Genomic DNA, 16,572 nt, shown 5'->3' on the forward strand with positions numbered 1-16,572 from the left:
TTAACCAACAGCCACCCAGGCACTCCTTATTTATTTTTGTTTTTAAGTTTTTACTTAAATTCCAATTAACATACAGTGTAATATTAGTTTTAGAAGTAGAGTTAGTGTTTCATCACTTACATATAGCACTCAGTGCTCATCATAATAAGTGCCCTCCTTAATGCCCATCACCCATTTAACCCATCCCCCACCCACCTGCCCTTCAGCAACTCTCAGTGTGTTCTCTATTGTTAAGAGTCTGGTTTTTGGCTTGCCTCTCTCTCTTTTTTACCCCCTATGTTCATCTGTTTTGTTTCTTAAATTCCACATGAGTGAAATCATATGGTATTTGTCTTTCTCTGACTGACTTGTTTCTCTTAGCAAAACACACTCTCGCTCCATCCACGTCATTGCAAATGGCATAAGTTCATTCTTTTAAAAAAAATTTTTTTTAATGTTTGTTTATTTTTGAGAGGGAGAGAACATGAGAGGGGGAGAAAGGGGCAGAGAGAAAGGGAGACACAGAATCCTAAGCAGGCTCTAGGCTCTGAGCTGTCAGCACAGAGTCCAATGCAGGGCTTGAACTCACATGACCTGAGGCGAAGGCAGACACTTAATAGACTGAGCCACTAAGGCACCCCAAAACTTCATTCTTTTTGATGGCTGAGTAATATTCCATTCCATATATTTACCACATCTTCTTTATCTATCAGTCAGTGGACATTTGCGCTCCTTCCATAATCTGGCTATTGTTGATAATGCTGCTGTAAACATTGCGATGCATGTATCCCTTCAAATCTGTATTTTTTTAATGTTTCCTTATTTATTTTTGAGAAAGAGAGGTAGAGACCAATCAGGGGAGGAGCAGAGAGAGAGAGAGAGACAGAATTCTGAGCAGTCTTCGCACTGTTGGCACAGAGCCCAATGTGGGGCTCAGTTCCACAAACGATGAGATCATGACTTGAGCTGAAACCAAGAGTTGGACACTTAACCAACTGAGCCACTCTGGTGCCCCATTCACATCTTTATTTTTGTGTCCTTTGGGTGAATATCTAGTAGTACAGTTGCTGGATTGTGTGGTAGTAGTTGTATTTTTAAACTTTTGAGGAACTTCCATACTGTTGTCTAAAGTGGGGGCACCAGTCAGCATTTGCACCAGCAGTGCAAGAGGGTTCCCCTTTCTCTGCATCCTCACCAATATCTGTTGTTTCCTGTGTTATTAATTGGAGCTATTATGACAGGTGAGAGGTGGTATCGCACCATGGTTTTGATTTGTATTTCCCTGGTGATGAGTGATTTTGAACATCTTCTCATGTGTCTGTTGGCCATCTGGATGTCTTCTCTGGAGAAATGTCTATTCACGTCTTCTGCCCATTTCTTAACTGGATCATTTTGTTTTGGAGTTGGATTAGTTCTTCATAGATTTTGGATACTAACACTTTATCGGATATGTCATTTGCAAATATCTTCTTCCATTAAGTAGGTTGCTTTTAGATTTGTTGGTTGTTTCCTTCATTGTGAGACTCTTGATGAAGTCCCAATAGTTCATTTTTGGTTTTGATGTCCTTGCCTCCAGAGCCGTGTTCTAGTAAGTTGTTCCAGCTAGTGTCAAAGAGGTTACTGCCTTTGTTCCCCTCCAGGATTTTGATGGTTTCCTATCTCACATTTAGGTCTTGAATCCATTTTGACTTTCTTTTTGGGTATGGTATAACAGAGTCGTCCAGTTTCATTCTTTTGCATGATGCTGTCCAGTGTTCCCAACACCATTTGTCTTTTTTCCATTGGATATTCTTTCTTGCTTTGTTGAAGATTAGTTGACCACATAGTTGCAGGTCCATTTCTGGGTTTTCTGTTCTGTTCCATTGATCCATGTGTCTGTCTCTTTTTGTGCCAGGACCATACTGTTCTGATCACTACAGGCTTTGTAATGTAACCTAAGTCTGCAATTGTGATGCCTCCAGCTTTGCTTTTCTTTTTCAGCATTTCTTTGGCTATCAGGGGCCTTTCTGGTCCCATATACATTTTAGAATTATTTTAGCTCTGCAAAAAATGCTGGTGGTATTTCAATAGGGATTTCAGGCAATATGTGGATTGCTTTGGGTAGTGTTGACATTGTAACAATATTTGGTCTTCCAGTCTGTGAGCGTGGAATGTCTTTCAATTTCTTTGCATTATTTTCAATTTCTTTCATAAATGTTCTATAGTTTTCAGAATACAGATCTTTTACCTCTTTGGTTAGGTTTATTCCTAGGTATATTATGGTTTTTGGTGCAGTTGTAAATGGGATTGATTCCTTGATATCTCCTGCTGCTTCATTATTGGTATATAGAATTGTAACATATATGTACATTGATTTTATATCCCGTCACCTTAACGAATTTATGTATTCTAGCAATTTTTTGGTGTGGTCTTTAGGGTTTTCTCTATAGCACATCGTATCATCTGCGTATAGTGAAAGTTTGACTTCTTTTTTGCTGATTTGGATGCCTTTTGTTTCTTTTTTGTTGTCTGATTGCCGAGGCTAGGACTTCCAGCACTATGTTAAATAACAATGGTCAGAATGGACATCCCTGTCTTTGTTCCTGACCATAGAGGAAAAGCTCTGTTTTTCCCCATTGAGGATGATATTTAGCTGTGAGTTTTTTTGTAAATTGTCTTCATGATGTTTGAAGTATGCTCCCTCTATCCCTACTTTTGTTGAGTTTTTTTTCCCTCCAGTTTATTTACTTTGAGAGGGTGGGGTGGGGAGAAAGTGAGCAGAGGAGGGGCAGGGAGAAAGGGAGGGAGAGACTCCCAAGCAGACTCCTCACTGAGTTTGACGTGGGGCTTGAACTCATGGGTCGTGGGATCGTGACCTGAGGCGAAACCAAGAGTTGGACACTTAACCCGACTGAGCCACCCAGGTACACCGCTGTTGATGGTTTTTTTTTTTTTTTAATCAAGAATGGATACTATATTTTGTGAAATACTTTTGCTGCATCTATCGAGAGATCATAGGTTCTTATCCTTTTATTTTGTTAATGTGGCATATCATGCTGATTGGTTTCCAAATACTGAACCACACTTGTAACCCAGGAATAAATCCACTTGATCGTGGTGAATGATTCTTTTCATGTATTGTTGGGTTCAGTTGGCTAGTCTCTTGTTGAGAATTTTTGCATCCACATTCATCAGGGATATTGGCCTGTAATTCTCCTTTTTAGTCCAATCTTTGTCTGGTTTTAGAGTCAAGTTAACACTGGCTTCGTAGAATGAGTTTGGAAGTTTTCCTTCCATTTCTATTTTTTTGGAACAGTTTGAGAATAGGTATTAACTCTATAATGTCTGGTGAAATTCCCCTGGGAAGCCATCTGGCCCTGGACTTGTGTTTGTTGGGAGAATTTTGACTAATGACTCAACTTCTTTGCAGGTTATCAATCTTTTCAGATTTTCTGTTTCTTCCTGTTTCAGTTTTTGTAGTTTATATGTTTCTAGAAATGCATTCATTTCTTCCAGATTGCCCAAATTGTTGGTATATAATTGCTCATAATATTCTTTTATAATTGTTTGTATTTCTGTGGTGTTGGTTGTGACCTCTTATCTCTCTTTTGTGATTTTATTTATTTGGGTCCTCTCTCTTTCTCTCTTTTCTTTTTGAGAAGTCTGGCTTGGAGTTTATGCGTTTTATTAATTCTTTCAAAGAACCAGCTCCTGGTTTCATTGATCTATTCTACTGGTTTTGGTTTGTTTGTTTCCATATCATTTATTTCTGCTCTAATATGTATTATTTACCTTCTTCTGCTGGCTTTAGGCTTTATTCGCTGCTCCTTTTCTAGCTCCTTTAGGTGTAAGGTTAGGTTGTATACTTGAGACTTCTCTCGCTTCTTGAGTTTAGAGCTGTATTGGCAATATACTTCCCTCTTAGGACAGCCTTTGCTACGTCCCAAAGGCTCTGGACCATAGTGTTTTCATTTTCACTTGTTTCCATATATTTGTTTTATTTCTTATTTTCCTGGTTTAGCCATGCTTCCTTTAGTTAGCATGTTCTTTAACCTCTATGTATTTGTGGTCTTTCCAATTTTTTCTTGTGGTTGACTTCAAGTTTCGTGGTGTGGTCAGAAAATATGCATAGAATGATCTCAGTCTTCTTGTACTTGTTGAGGCCTGATCTGCGACCTAGAATGTGATCTATTCTGAGAATGTGTGTGTGCACTTGAGAAGAATGGTATTCTGCTGCTTTAGGATGGCATGTTGAATATATCTGTTAAGTCCATCCGGTCCAGTGTGTCATTCAAAGCCATTGTTTCTTTGTGGATTTTCTGCTTAGATGATCTGTCCATTGTTGTAAGCAGGGTGTTAAAGTCTCCCAGTATTATTGTATTATTATCAGTTAGTTCTTTTGTGTTTGTTATTAGTTGATTTACACATCTGTTTTCTGCCAAATTGGGGGCATAAATATTTACAATCATTAGATCTTCTTGGATAGACCCCATTATTATGAAATAGTGCCCTTTTTCATCGTTGTTACAGTCTTTGGTTTAAAATCTAGTTTGCCTGATATAAATATGACTGCTTGGCTTTCTTTGACTTCATGATAGATGGTTCTCCATGCTCTCACGTTCAATCTGGAGGTGTCTTTGTGTCTAAAATGAGTCTCTTGTAAGCAGCATATGGATGGGTCTTGTTTTTTGGGTTTTTTTTTTTTTATCCATTCTGATACCCTGTGTCTTTTGATTGGAGCATTTAGTCCATTTACATTCAGAGTAATTATTGACAGATATGACTTTAGTGCCATTTTATTACTTGTTTTGTCGTCATTTCTGGAGATTTTTCTGGTTCCTTTCTAGTCTTTGTTGATTTTGGTCTCTCCCACTCAAAGGGCCCCCTTTAATATTTCTTGCAGGGCTGATTTAGTGGTCGCGAACTCCTTTAGTTTTTGTTTATCTGGGAAACTCTTGATTTCTCCTATTCTGAATGACAGACTTGCTGGATAGAGTATTCTTGGCTGCATAGTTTTGCCATTCAGCACAACTGAATATATTGTGACACTCCCTTCTGGCCTCACAAGTTTCTGTAGAGAGATTTGCAGCTGGCCTTATGGGTCTTCCCTTGTAAGTTAGGGACTTGTTTTGTCTCGCTGCTCTTAGGATTTTTTCTTTATCACTATACTTTGCAAATGTACCTACGATATGTCTTGGTGTTGGCCTGCTTTTATTGATTTTGATGGGGAGTCTCTGTGCCTCCTGGATTTGGATGTCTGTTTCCTTACCAGATTGGGGAAGTTTTCAGCTATAATTTGCTCAAATAAACCTTCTGCCCCCGTTCCCCCCTCGCTTCTTCTGGGACTCCTATCTTATGAATGTTATTAAGCTTTAAGGAGTTGCTGAGCTCCTCAAGTCTGCATTCATGATCTAATATTTTTCTTTCCCTCTTCTTCTCAGTTGTATTATTTCCCATAATTTTGTCTCCTGTATCACTTATTTGTGTCTCTGCTTTTTCTGCCTTCGTTGTCGTTACAGCCAGTCAGTTTTGCTGATTGCGTTTTTCATTTTGGCCTGATTGGTTTTGAACTTTTATCTCTGCAGTAGGGATGTCCCTGGTGTCTTCTATCCTCCTCTCAAGCCCAGCTAGGATTCTCATGATTATTAATTTAAATTCTGGCTCAGGCATATGACTTACATCTGTGCCTAGACCCCTGGCCGTGACCTTTCCTTGTTCTTTAGGATGAATTCCTCCATCTTGGTAGCTCGTCTAGGTCTGTGCCTTCTTCTGTGGCTGCGGAAATCCTGTCATATTTCCTGCTCCCGAGAGCGGTGGCTTTATTAAGAAGGGGTTACATACTGTCCAGGGCCTGGCGCATGGGAAAGTGTCTGTGGTCTGGGCCGTGTGCTCTCTGTTGCTGTGTTTTGGCCGCTGTCTCCCTTAGCTCAGCCCTCTGCAGAGTTAGTCCTTGCCTGCCGTGGGCAGTGCTTGGACCTTGACCACAGTGTGATGAGTTTGAACTAGGTGTGTTCTGATCTGCTTGTTAAAAGAGGCTAGGTCCTGTGTCTATTAGAGCTGAAGCTTTGCAGCCCTTTGTGGTCAGTAAACTTGGTGCATGTGGGGGTTTGTGCTGGTCTTTGGGGGGAGGGGCCCGCTGCTCCGGTTCTCAGCACACTTGCCCTAGAAAAAAGCAGCACCTGCGGGGTGCAGGGGGGCAGGACTCAGCGCAAGCAATTTAGGCTGCCGCTGTTGGCTCTGTGCCATTTTCTGAAGTTGGTTTATGCTGAGGGGTGGGGGAGAGAAACGGTGCCAGCCCCCTCGCTCGTCCTTGAAGAGGGGAGTTTGCACCTGCCGCTGTCCAGGAAGCCCTCCCAGAAGAGCGGACAATCTCCTATCACGTGTCTGTGTCTGGGCCATTTGCCCACCGGACAGCGCAGTGCATCTTGGGCTCTATCCCCGGAAGGCCAGCTGAATTTTAAAACTCCAAACCTCGTGTGGTGCAGACCTGCTCCAGTCCTCTGGGGTAGGGTCTCACCGCACTGGGACTGATGCGTGTTTGTCCCAGAAGGGCCATCGCAGCAAGGCACAAGAGCTCGGAGTTTGGAGGAAAGCACAACAGAAAGCTGATGTCCAGGGGAGCTGCCCTCAGCAGGTGTCTCTGCCCCTGTGCTGATGAACAGGGCAGCTCAGTGGTGCCCGCTAGCTCTTTTGTCCCCAGAGAGGCAATGCCACCTCTCCCAGGTGTGCCCTAAGAAGGGGGAACCATCTGTCCCAGCGTGTCCCAGGGCATCCTCAGATCATACTGTCTGCTGCCGGGCTTCTGCCCTGCTTCTCCACGAGCACACTCAGGGCTCCACACCCGCCACGCCGTGGACCCCTAAAACCCCAGTCTTTGAGCCCCGCTGGTTGTAAAAACCCACGATAGATAGTCAGCCTGTCTTGTTTTCCCCATCCATGGCTTTGGGGAAGTATTTTCCTTGTGTGATCCCCTGTGGCTTTCTCTCTCTTTCGCCTGTCTCTGTGACCTCTTTCTCCCTCTCCTCTGCAACACCCATGATCCTTTTCTCCCCTAACCACGTCTCTGCACCTCCTACCTTCCACGATGTGGCCTCTCCTCGCCCTCCAGTTGTGCTGTTTGTTCTGATCGTCCTCAGAGCGATTTATTGGGTGTTCAGAGTGATTTGAGATCTATCTGGCTGTGTTTGAGGGATGAGGTGAGCCCAGTGTCCTCTCCCTGCTCTGCCGTCTTAGCTCCTCCCCTGTTGTATTGTTTCAGTGGGTACTGACCATCGTCTGTCTTCAGCTGAGGATATTCCACCTTGCAGAAGCGTATGTTTCTTCCTCCCATGCTAGGTTTTTGCTGTTGACATCATAGATCTTATGTGTACGTGTATTATGAACTCCAACGTATATTTTCCATCATAAACGTTTCATTATATTTAAAGCCATCTTATGAGAAGAAATGGTATTTTTTTATTTTTTATTTAAATGTTTATTTTTGAGAGAGAGAGACAGAGCATGAGCAGGGGAGGGGCAGAGAGAGAGGGAGACAGAATCCAAAGCAGGCTCCAGGCTCCGAGCTGTCAGCACAGAGCCCAACGCGGGGCTCGAACTCGTGAACTGTGAGATCATGACCCGAGCCAAAGTTGGACGCTCAACCGACTGAGCCATCCAGGCGCCCCTGGAAGTGATAGTATTTTTAGTACCCACATAGTTATGATTTCTGGTGCTTTTCATTCTTCTGTGAAGGTCCAAGTTTCTATCTGGTATCTGCCTAGTTTCCTGAGGGACCACTTTTAACATTTCTTGCAGGTCTGATGACAATTCATTCTTTCAAATCTTGTGTGTCTGACAAGGTCTTTCTTTTGCCTTCGTGATTGAATGATACATGTGCCAGGGATAGGACTGTAGGTTGATGATGCTTTTTCCCTTTCACACTTTAAAGGCATTCTCTACTCAGTCGGTTAAGTGTCCATCTTTGGCTCAGGTCATGATCTTGTGGTTCGTGAGTCCAAGCCCCGCATCGGGCTGTGTGCTGACAGCTCAGAGCCCGAACCCAGCTTTGGATTCCATGTGTGTGTGTCTCTCTCTCTATGCCCCTCCCTGGCTTGTGCGCTCGCTCGCTCTCTCTCTCTCTCTCTCTCTCTCTCTCTCACAAAAATAAACATTAAAAAAAGTTTTTAAAGGTGTTCTCTGGCTCTTGTCTGGGGTCGTTTCTGGCAATTTCCTGCCATCTTTATGTGTGTAACATGTCTTTATATCTTGTGGCTTTTAAGATCTGCCCTTTATCCCTGGTTTTAAGTGGCTTGATTGTGATGCACGCTGATATCGTTTTTCATGCTTTTTGGCTTGAGGTTTGTGGAGCATCTTGGATCTGTGGGTTTATAAGTTTCCATTAAATTTTGGAAAATTTCATCCATTATTTTTCTGATGTTTTTCTGTCATTCTCTCTCTGTCAGGGGCCCTGACTCTGCATGCATCAGGCCTCCGGAAATTGTCCCACACCTCACTCACGCTCTGTGCGCGCTCTGTTTGAGCCCCGCATCAGGCTCTGTGCTGACAGCTCTGAGCCTGGAGCTGCTTAGGAGTCTGTGTCTCCCTCTCTGCCCCTCCTCTGCTCACGCTCTGTCTCTCTCAAAAATAAATAAACATTAAAAAAAATTAAGAAAAAAAAGAACAAAAAGAGGAAGATTCCAGCCTCTTTTACCAGACTGTTGTGCTGGGACATTAGCCTTCTGCCCTTGGTTCCCCTGGTTGTCGGCACTTGGGGCTTGGATGAAACCCCCACCGCCAGCTCTCCCGGGCACCCAGCTGGTGGAGAACAGAGGTGGGACCTGCTTAGCCTCCATGATCCCGTGAGCCACATCCTGGTCACAAATCTCTTTTGACGTCTGCACGTGCCCTGTTGGTTCTTGTCTCCTGAGGACCCTTGTGCAGCATCAGCAGCTCTGTTCACAGGGTTCTGGAAATGAAAACAAGCACTTTCCCACTGTTTGAAGAATGAGCTGGCCATGAGCACCTGCCTCCAGCCAGATATCACCTCCAGGAGGAGGCAGGGACATCACTTCCCAGGAAGAGTGTGACTGGCTGTTCATTTTGAGCGAGCACAGCCTTGATTGCAGGCGCTGGGAGGGTCTGCGGGGCTGGTTGGTTGGACAAAAAGTCTTTGCAGCACTTTGTGGGGGTCACGGTAACCATCACGGCGCACACAGCCCACCGGTCACCAGCATCAGCCGATCTGGGACTTGCCAGGTTATGTTGTTCTGGTTTGTTCTGTTTATGGAGAGACGGTGCTCCCAGCCTGTCGGCCCTTCTCGGGGCCACGCGCCTGTTGGTAGTTGTACCCTGGGGAGTAATTTCCGAGATGCCAGCTCCTGCGTTCTGTCCCTTAGGGTCCAAGGTCAGATTTTGACATGTGAGAAGGGAAATGCCTTTGGAAACAAGTGCTCGCATGGAGGGAACAGCTTGACGGTGGGTGTGGATGTGTCTCCCGTGTGTTGACAGGAATGGCATGTGTCACCCACACCCGCTCCTTCCTACCAATACTTACAGTTTCCTGGCCGGAAGAGGATTTCAGTGGGTTTTCATCTAATTTGTTGTAAACATAACAACACAACTTCCTCCGCTTAGTTTGTAAGAAGATGGAAATTTCCCCATCGCATTTAATGTAAACCTTTGCACCTGGGGATGGATTGAAAAACAGACAATGATTTAGTTTTTATTAAAAAAATTTTTTTAATGTTTATTTTTTGTAAGAGAGACAGAGCACGAGTGGGGCAGGGGCAGAGAGAGAGGGAGACACAGAATTCGAAGCAGGTTCCAGGCTCTGAGCTGTCAGCACAGAGCCCGACATGGGGCTTGACCCGACGAACTGTGAGATCATGACCTGAGCTAAAGTTGGATGCTTAACCGACTGAGCCACCCAGGAGCCCCTCAGACAATGATTTTTTTTTAAAGAGAGCTACTCTGATGGGCTGTAAATCTCCATGAATTGTTAAGTCCATTGAAATAAACTGAACGTAAGTCCAAAGCTTTTGCTCACAAGGTGATAAGCCAAGATTTTTTATTTTACAAAGTTAAAGCGTATTTAGTTACATTGCTTTTCTAAAGGTATCATTAACACAAACAGTGTTTCAGGGACAGCAAAATTTTTAGGGCCAGAGTAAAACTGCTATCGTAAAACTACTGTTTACTTCCTTTTTATCTCCTCCTGCAAAAAGCTTTCTTTTGTGGCTGTCAGTGCACACGTGTCACGGGTAATGAGTTGCGTGTGTCCTAGCGGACGTTCCTGGCTTGCTTCTGACGCTCCCCTTGCTCTGATGGCCGTGGCCTCCTCCCTGCAGAGGCTGGCTCCTCTCCTAGCTTGCTTCTGGGCTCCCTCTGCTGTGCCCCCTGCCGCCTGACTGCCCGCTGTGAGGGGGAAGTGGAACCTGTCCCGTCTCCAGGCTCCTGGATAACAGACGGCCTGGGTTGTTTCCCCAGCGCACCCCCCAGAGGAGGCCCGGGGCCCTCGGCCCGCCGCGCCGTCCCCTGCACTCCAGGCATCCCCCGCGCTCCAGGCGTCCCCCTGTCCCGCTGCTGCAGCTCTGCCTCTGGGAGCCCCCACTTCTCACTTTAATTGGTAAACGTTTTACTGAGTTTCCTGGAACGGACAGTCCAGGTTGAGTAGATAGCACACATTCCCCTAACTGTCGACGAGGAGCGCAGCCCCTAAAATTGAGTATTTTACATCCATTTTACGATGAGGAAGCCAGAGCGTGTCACCTGATCATGCAGTGGGGACTGGGGAGTGGTGCCCAGGACCCCCAGCTTTGAAGGCCAGGCCGCAGGCTGCCAGCGGGGCCTCACTGTGCCACTGTCACTATCCCCAGAGTCCGGTGTCCATGGGGCTGACGCACCCTAGAAATGTTCCCCGAGCCACTCCTCTCCCAGGTCGGGCTGGATCCAGGATGAGTGGCCAGCGGCCACCTGGTGGCTCTGGTCCCTGAAGGCCGGTGTGGCTGCCACAGGCTGCTGGGCGGGGTTGCTGCCACGGGCTTCATTAGTCTGTGCGTGGCCCTGGCGCTAAGAGGTCCCCCCGCCCCCCGCCCAGCAGCAGACCCCAGTGGGGCCCCACTGGGCTTCACCCCTGCTCCAGGGAGTCTGCACGTGCTGGATCTGTCCCCCGCCCCAGGTCCCCCACCTAGGTGCCGCACCCCAGGTCCCCCACATGTCTCATGGTCTGGACCCCATAGGGTGGCTGGCGTGTACTCTGGAAATGGGGTGAAGGCCCCACTGAAAGTTTGAATCTCCCCATTTCCCCTTTGAAAGTTCCAGCTGATCAGCACTGGGGACTTAACCCAGAAATTCGTGGTTCCTCTGGGCCCCAGTGACATTAATGTAACCGCTCTGCCCCGTGGGGGTGGAGAGGAGCCTGTGTAGACCATCGATCGGTGCCCTTGGAGTTTACTTTGGGTGGTTAGAGAGACCCAGGCGTTTTAGGAAAAGGATCCATGGCATTTGTGCGCAGTGGCAAGACAGGTATCATTCAGGGCCATTGGGACAGGGACAGAACAGACAGGCGGGGGCTTATCACCAAGGAAGAGGCAGGGGATCATCGGACAGAAAATCGCTGAGGGGTCCGGTTGAACTGACCTGGCAGGGTTCTGGCGGAAGGTAGGACAGGACATCAGACATCACGAAGGGTTGAGGGGCTGAGGGTCCCCCTCCTAGGTCAAGGGCGGGGGTGTGGCTGGACTGATGGTCCTGAGGAGAGTAGCTGCGCCTGGCTGGGAGGGGTCTGGGGGAGCCTACGCGGGGTGTGGGGGAAGGAAGTGCTCAGTGGGTGACGCAGGGTCTGTCCCCAGGCAGAGGAGGAGAGAGATGACATGGAGAGGGTGAAGTTGGACAACAAGAGGATTCTCTTCAACCTCCTGCCGGCCCACGTGGCTCAGCACTTCCTCATGTCCAACCCCCGCAACATGGTGAGCCTGCTTCCTGCCCCCCCACCCCGCCTGCTCCGGCCGGGGTCCCACCCGGAGTGACCCTCCCATCACGTCTCTGCTTAAAATCGCAAAGCACCGAGGCTGGGTGGGTCCCCTCTGCCCACGCCCGGGCCACAGGTGGGGCTGGGCCCTGGGAAGCCCCTGGGATTGGTCCTGGGAGGGAGCATAGCAGCCTCCACCCTGCGTGGAGGGAGGGTGGGCTTCAGGAACCCACCACCCGGCAGAGCAGGGCTCACAACTGTCAACTCAATAATAGGCTTGGCCAGCGCCTTAGACCCCGAAGGTTGAAGGCGGGGCCAGCTTGACCGGCTTTGGCTAGAGAGCATCCAGGGTTCCAGGGCTGTTTTCCTGTCCCCCACCACCCACCCCCCTGGCCCCGCGTGCTACCCCTGGCGCCATGGCTGGGTGCCATGGCTGATCTGAACTTTGCCCCCAGGACCTGTACTACCAGTCCTACTCACAGGTGGGCGTCATGTTTGCTTCCATCCCCAACTTCGACGACTTCTACATCGAGCTGGACGGCAACAACATGGGGGTGGAGTGTCTGCGTCTCCTGAACGAGATCATCGCAGACTTCGACGAGGTGAGGGCCGCCGGCCGCTGTGGGGCCGCGTCTGCACTGTGCCCGCCATGTGGCGCGCTCCCTGCACACGGAACCGGGAGGAGGCTCATACATTCTGTCCCCCCAGGGGGTCCAGGCAGACCCTGACCCTGGAGGAGGGCCCTTTGCCACCTGTGGGCACTGAGCTCCCGTGGCAGGTGCTGACGCCTGTCCCCTACCTAGTAAATGGGGTGTTCGGGCTGATGACCCTGGGGTCTGCACCTGCCCCGCTCCCTGCCCTGGGGCGTCTCCTCCAGGTGACCTTGAGGTCACCACTGCAGGACGCCTGCGCACTGTGTGGTCCCTCCTGGGCTCCTCTTTCCCACGCCCTTGCCAGAGCCCCTCAGATCGCCCCAGACCTTGTCTGGTGCCTGCGACAGACAAGACACACTGCTTCTCAGCACTCACTCCCCCTGCCCTGTGCTTGCTGTCAAAGTGGCTTCTCTAAGATGTTATGTAACGTTGAACAGTTTTGTGTTTTAAACAAAGCTCATGGACAAAGACTTTTACAAGGACTTGGAGAAGATCAAGACCATCGGGAGCACCTACATGGCCGCTGTGGGGCTGGCGCCCACCACTGGGACCAAGGTGAGTGCCGCTCGGGGACTGGGTCCCAGTTCTGCCCCAGACTGCTCCGGAACTCTGGGCAGGCTCTGCACTGAGCCCCAGTCTGCCTGATAAGTGGGTCAGAGCAGCGGCCCGGTCCATCCAGTGGCCAGCTGTCTCCAGACACACTCCCCCATAGAACATCGACACCAAGGCCAGTCACAGGGGTTCCTCTAGCCCTGCTCCGCCCCACTGGCCCCCTCCCCACCAGCCCTTCTCCCTCCCCACCAGCCCTGCTCCCTCCCCACCAGCTGCACCCCAGTCCTGCCAGCCGGGCACTGTGGAGTGTTCCCCTTTCCCAGTGCAGAGCTGTGAATAATGTCTTCAGGTTGCCTCTAAAAAAATAGGCAGGAAAAGAGAGGAAGTTGTCAAAAAAATGCAATGAATGCAAAACAGTTATAAATATGGGAGATACTAATTCATAATAATCCATTGATTATTATGTCAGTAATCATTTTAAATGTGAGTGGAAATATGCCAGTTAAAGGAGACTGACAGAGTGGCCAAGAGCATAAGACCCAGATATATGCTTTATTTATTTGTTTTTAAATGTTTATTTATTTTAGAGAGCATGAGTGGGGGAGGGACAGAGAGAGAAGGGGACAGAGGATCCGAAGTGGCCGCACTGACAGCAGAGAGCCCCGTGAAGGTCTTGAACTCACAAACCTTGAGATCATGACCTGAGCCAAAGTCAGATGCTCAACCATCTGAGCCACTCAGGTGCCCCAAGAAACACACTTTAAAGACACAGATACCTTAAAAATAAAGGATGTAGAAAGAGATACCCTTTTAGCGCTAATAAGACAAAATTCAAGTAGTGATCTAATTTCAGACAAAGCAAACTTAAGATCAAGGAAAATTATGAGACAGAAATAAAGAGGGAGACTGCAAAATGATAAAGGAGTCAATTCTCTAGGAAACCATAACAATCTTTAACATGTATACATCTAACAACAGTGTGTCAAAATATGTAAGGCAAAAACAGATAGAATCACGGGGAAGAATCGATGAACCCACTGTTACAGTTGGAGACTGCAGCACCCTTCTTGGTCACTGGCAGGTCCAAGGGGGCATCTGCAAAGATGGTTGAGCTCAACAGCATCATCAAGCACCTGGATGTAATTGGCACCCACAGACAACTCCATCCAACAACAGCAGAATACACATTCTTCCCATGCTCAAGCGGAACACTGACCAAGATAGAGCACATAAAACACACCTTCATGAGTCTAAAACAATTGAAATCATGTAAAGTGTGTTCTCACACCCAAATGGAATTAAACTAGAAATCTATCGATAGGGACATAGTTGGAAAATTCCAAACTATTTATTTGCCTATTAAGCAACACTTGTCGAAATGACATGAGTCAAAGAAGAACTCTCAAGAGAAGTCTTAAAAACGTGTTGAACTAACTAAAAATGGAAATACAATTGAACAAAACCTGCGAGATGCAGCAGGCCCTCCGAAGGAAACTTATGTCCCTGAAGTCATATATTAGAAAAGAAGAATGATCCCGAATCAACCATGTAAGCTTCCACCTTGGCAAACTACAGAAAGGAGAACAGTATAAATCTGTGGTGAGCATCGGGGGAAACATCAGAGCACAATCAATGAACTTGAAAACAGGTAAGCACCAAAGAAAATCAATGGAACTAAAAGCTGGCTGTTGGAAAAATCAAAAAAGTTTATAACCTCTAGCCATGCTGAGAAAAAAAGAAAACACAAGTTACTAATATTAGAAATATTCACTTGTACGAATGAATGGAAAGTAAAAGGATGAAAAGGTATGTTATGAACAACTCTGTGCCCACAAATGTGATAATCTGGACCAAGTGGACCAATTCTCTGAAAGGCACAATCTACCAAAACTTGAACAAGGGGAAATAAAAAATATTAGCAGACCGTATCTATTAAAACAATTGAACCAATAATTGGTAACCTTCCAAAACAGCACTGGGCCCAGATGGGTTCATTGAACATTTAAAGAAGAGATTACACAAATTCTATAAACTCTCTTCCAGAAAATAGAAGTTTCTAATTCATTTCTTTCTAACTCATTCTATGGATCCACTATTACAATAATGCGAAAACCAGATCGATTACAAGGAAGGAAAATCACAGGCCAGTATTTCTCGCGAGTATGGATGTGGAAGTCTTCGACAAATGTTCGTTGACTCCAACATTGTATGAAGAGAATAATACGCCACAAACAAGTTGGATTTATTCAGAATACCAAGGCTGGTTCAACATTTCAAAATGAGTTAATGAAATTTACTGTATCCGCAGGATAAAGAAGAGAAATCACATGATCACATCAATTAATTGAGGCAGAACAGCCATTTTGACAACATCCAAACTCATTCCTGATTTAAAAAACAACGAATGTAAGGAAACTCTACAAACAGAAACCTCGTGAACTGGGTAGAGAACATCTACAAAAAGGTGTAGTTTAGTATCATACTTAATGATGACAAACAAAGCCTCATGCTCACGTCAGGAGCGTGGCGAGAATGCTCTGTCACCACTCCTAGTCAACGTTCATACTGGAAGACTTAGCTAGTGCAATAAGACAAGAAAAGGAAGTAAAAGTATACAGACTGGGGAGGAGAAACTGTCTCTTCACAGACGACATGATTATCTATGTGGAACATTAAAAAAGAATCTCCCAAATGTCTATAATAAGCAACCACAAGAAACAAGATTAATAAAGTCACTTCCCTACATACCAGCAATGCCCAAGTGGAATTTGAAATTAAAGAGTGCCACTTATATTTGCATCCCCCCCCAAGTTAAATACTAGGTACACATTTAAAAAATAATTACAAGATCTCTATGAGGGCAAGTGTATAACTTTGATGCAAGAAATCGAGATCAAACAGGTGTAGAAGGAACGTTCCTGCATAGGAAGACTCAAGGTCAAGAGGCCGGTTATTGCTGACCTTATAGATTTCCTGCAATCCCGCTCAAAAGTCCAGCGTGTCACTGTGTGATATTGACCAGTTGGCCCTAAGTTTACATGAGGCAAAACACGCAGAGCCGTTAACACAGGACAGCAGAGGTGGAACAGAGTTGGAGAACTGAACTACGGACTTCAGGGTTGCTAGAAAGAAAGCTGCCATGAGCAAGACCGTGTGGTGTTGGGGAGAATGGACAACTAGATCAACGAAATGGAATAGAGAGCCCAGACACAGACCCCCCATTGACAGAGTCAACAGTTCTTTGACAGAAGAGTGAATGGAGCAAAGGTAATCTTCAGCAAACAGTGCCAGAACAAGTACACACCTGTATTTAGAGAGATGTTAACACAAAATGGGTTAAATTACATCAGAATGGATCATAGACCTCAATGTGAAGGGCAGAAGTATTAAACATCTAGAAATCACATGAGAAAATCAAGGTGACCTTGGGTTGGTGTTAAGTGTTTATTTATTTTATTTTAT

The 16,572-nt window shown here is 46.5% G+C and overlaps 1 protein-coding gene across 1 annotated transcript in view; it reads left to right on the forward strand.

Annotated features, from left to right (window-relative positions):
* ADCY1 (adenylate cyclase 1) overlaps window positions 1-16,572 on the forward strand; it is a 108,306-nt gene that overhangs the window by 81,637 nt on the left and 10,097 nt on the right. The window contains exons 15-17 of the mRNA XM_030307623.1: window positions 11,787-11,903; window positions 12,361-12,507; window positions 13,015-13,113. Of these exons, the coding sequence (XP_030163483.1) occupies window positions 11,787-11,903; window positions 12,361-12,507; window positions 13,015-13,113 (363 nt within the window). The remainder of the gene's footprint in view (window positions 1-11,786; window positions 11,904-12,360; window positions 12,508-13,014; window positions 13,114-16,572) is intronic.

Source organism: Lynx canadensis, chromosome A2 (genome assembly GCF_007474595.2).
Source record: "Lynx canadensis isolate LIC74 chromosome A2, mLynCan4.pri.v2, whole genome shotgun sequence".
In the NCBI taxonomy this organism is placed as follows: domain Eukaryota; kingdom Metazoa; phylum Chordata; class Mammalia; order Carnivora; family Felidae; genus Lynx; species Lynx canadensis.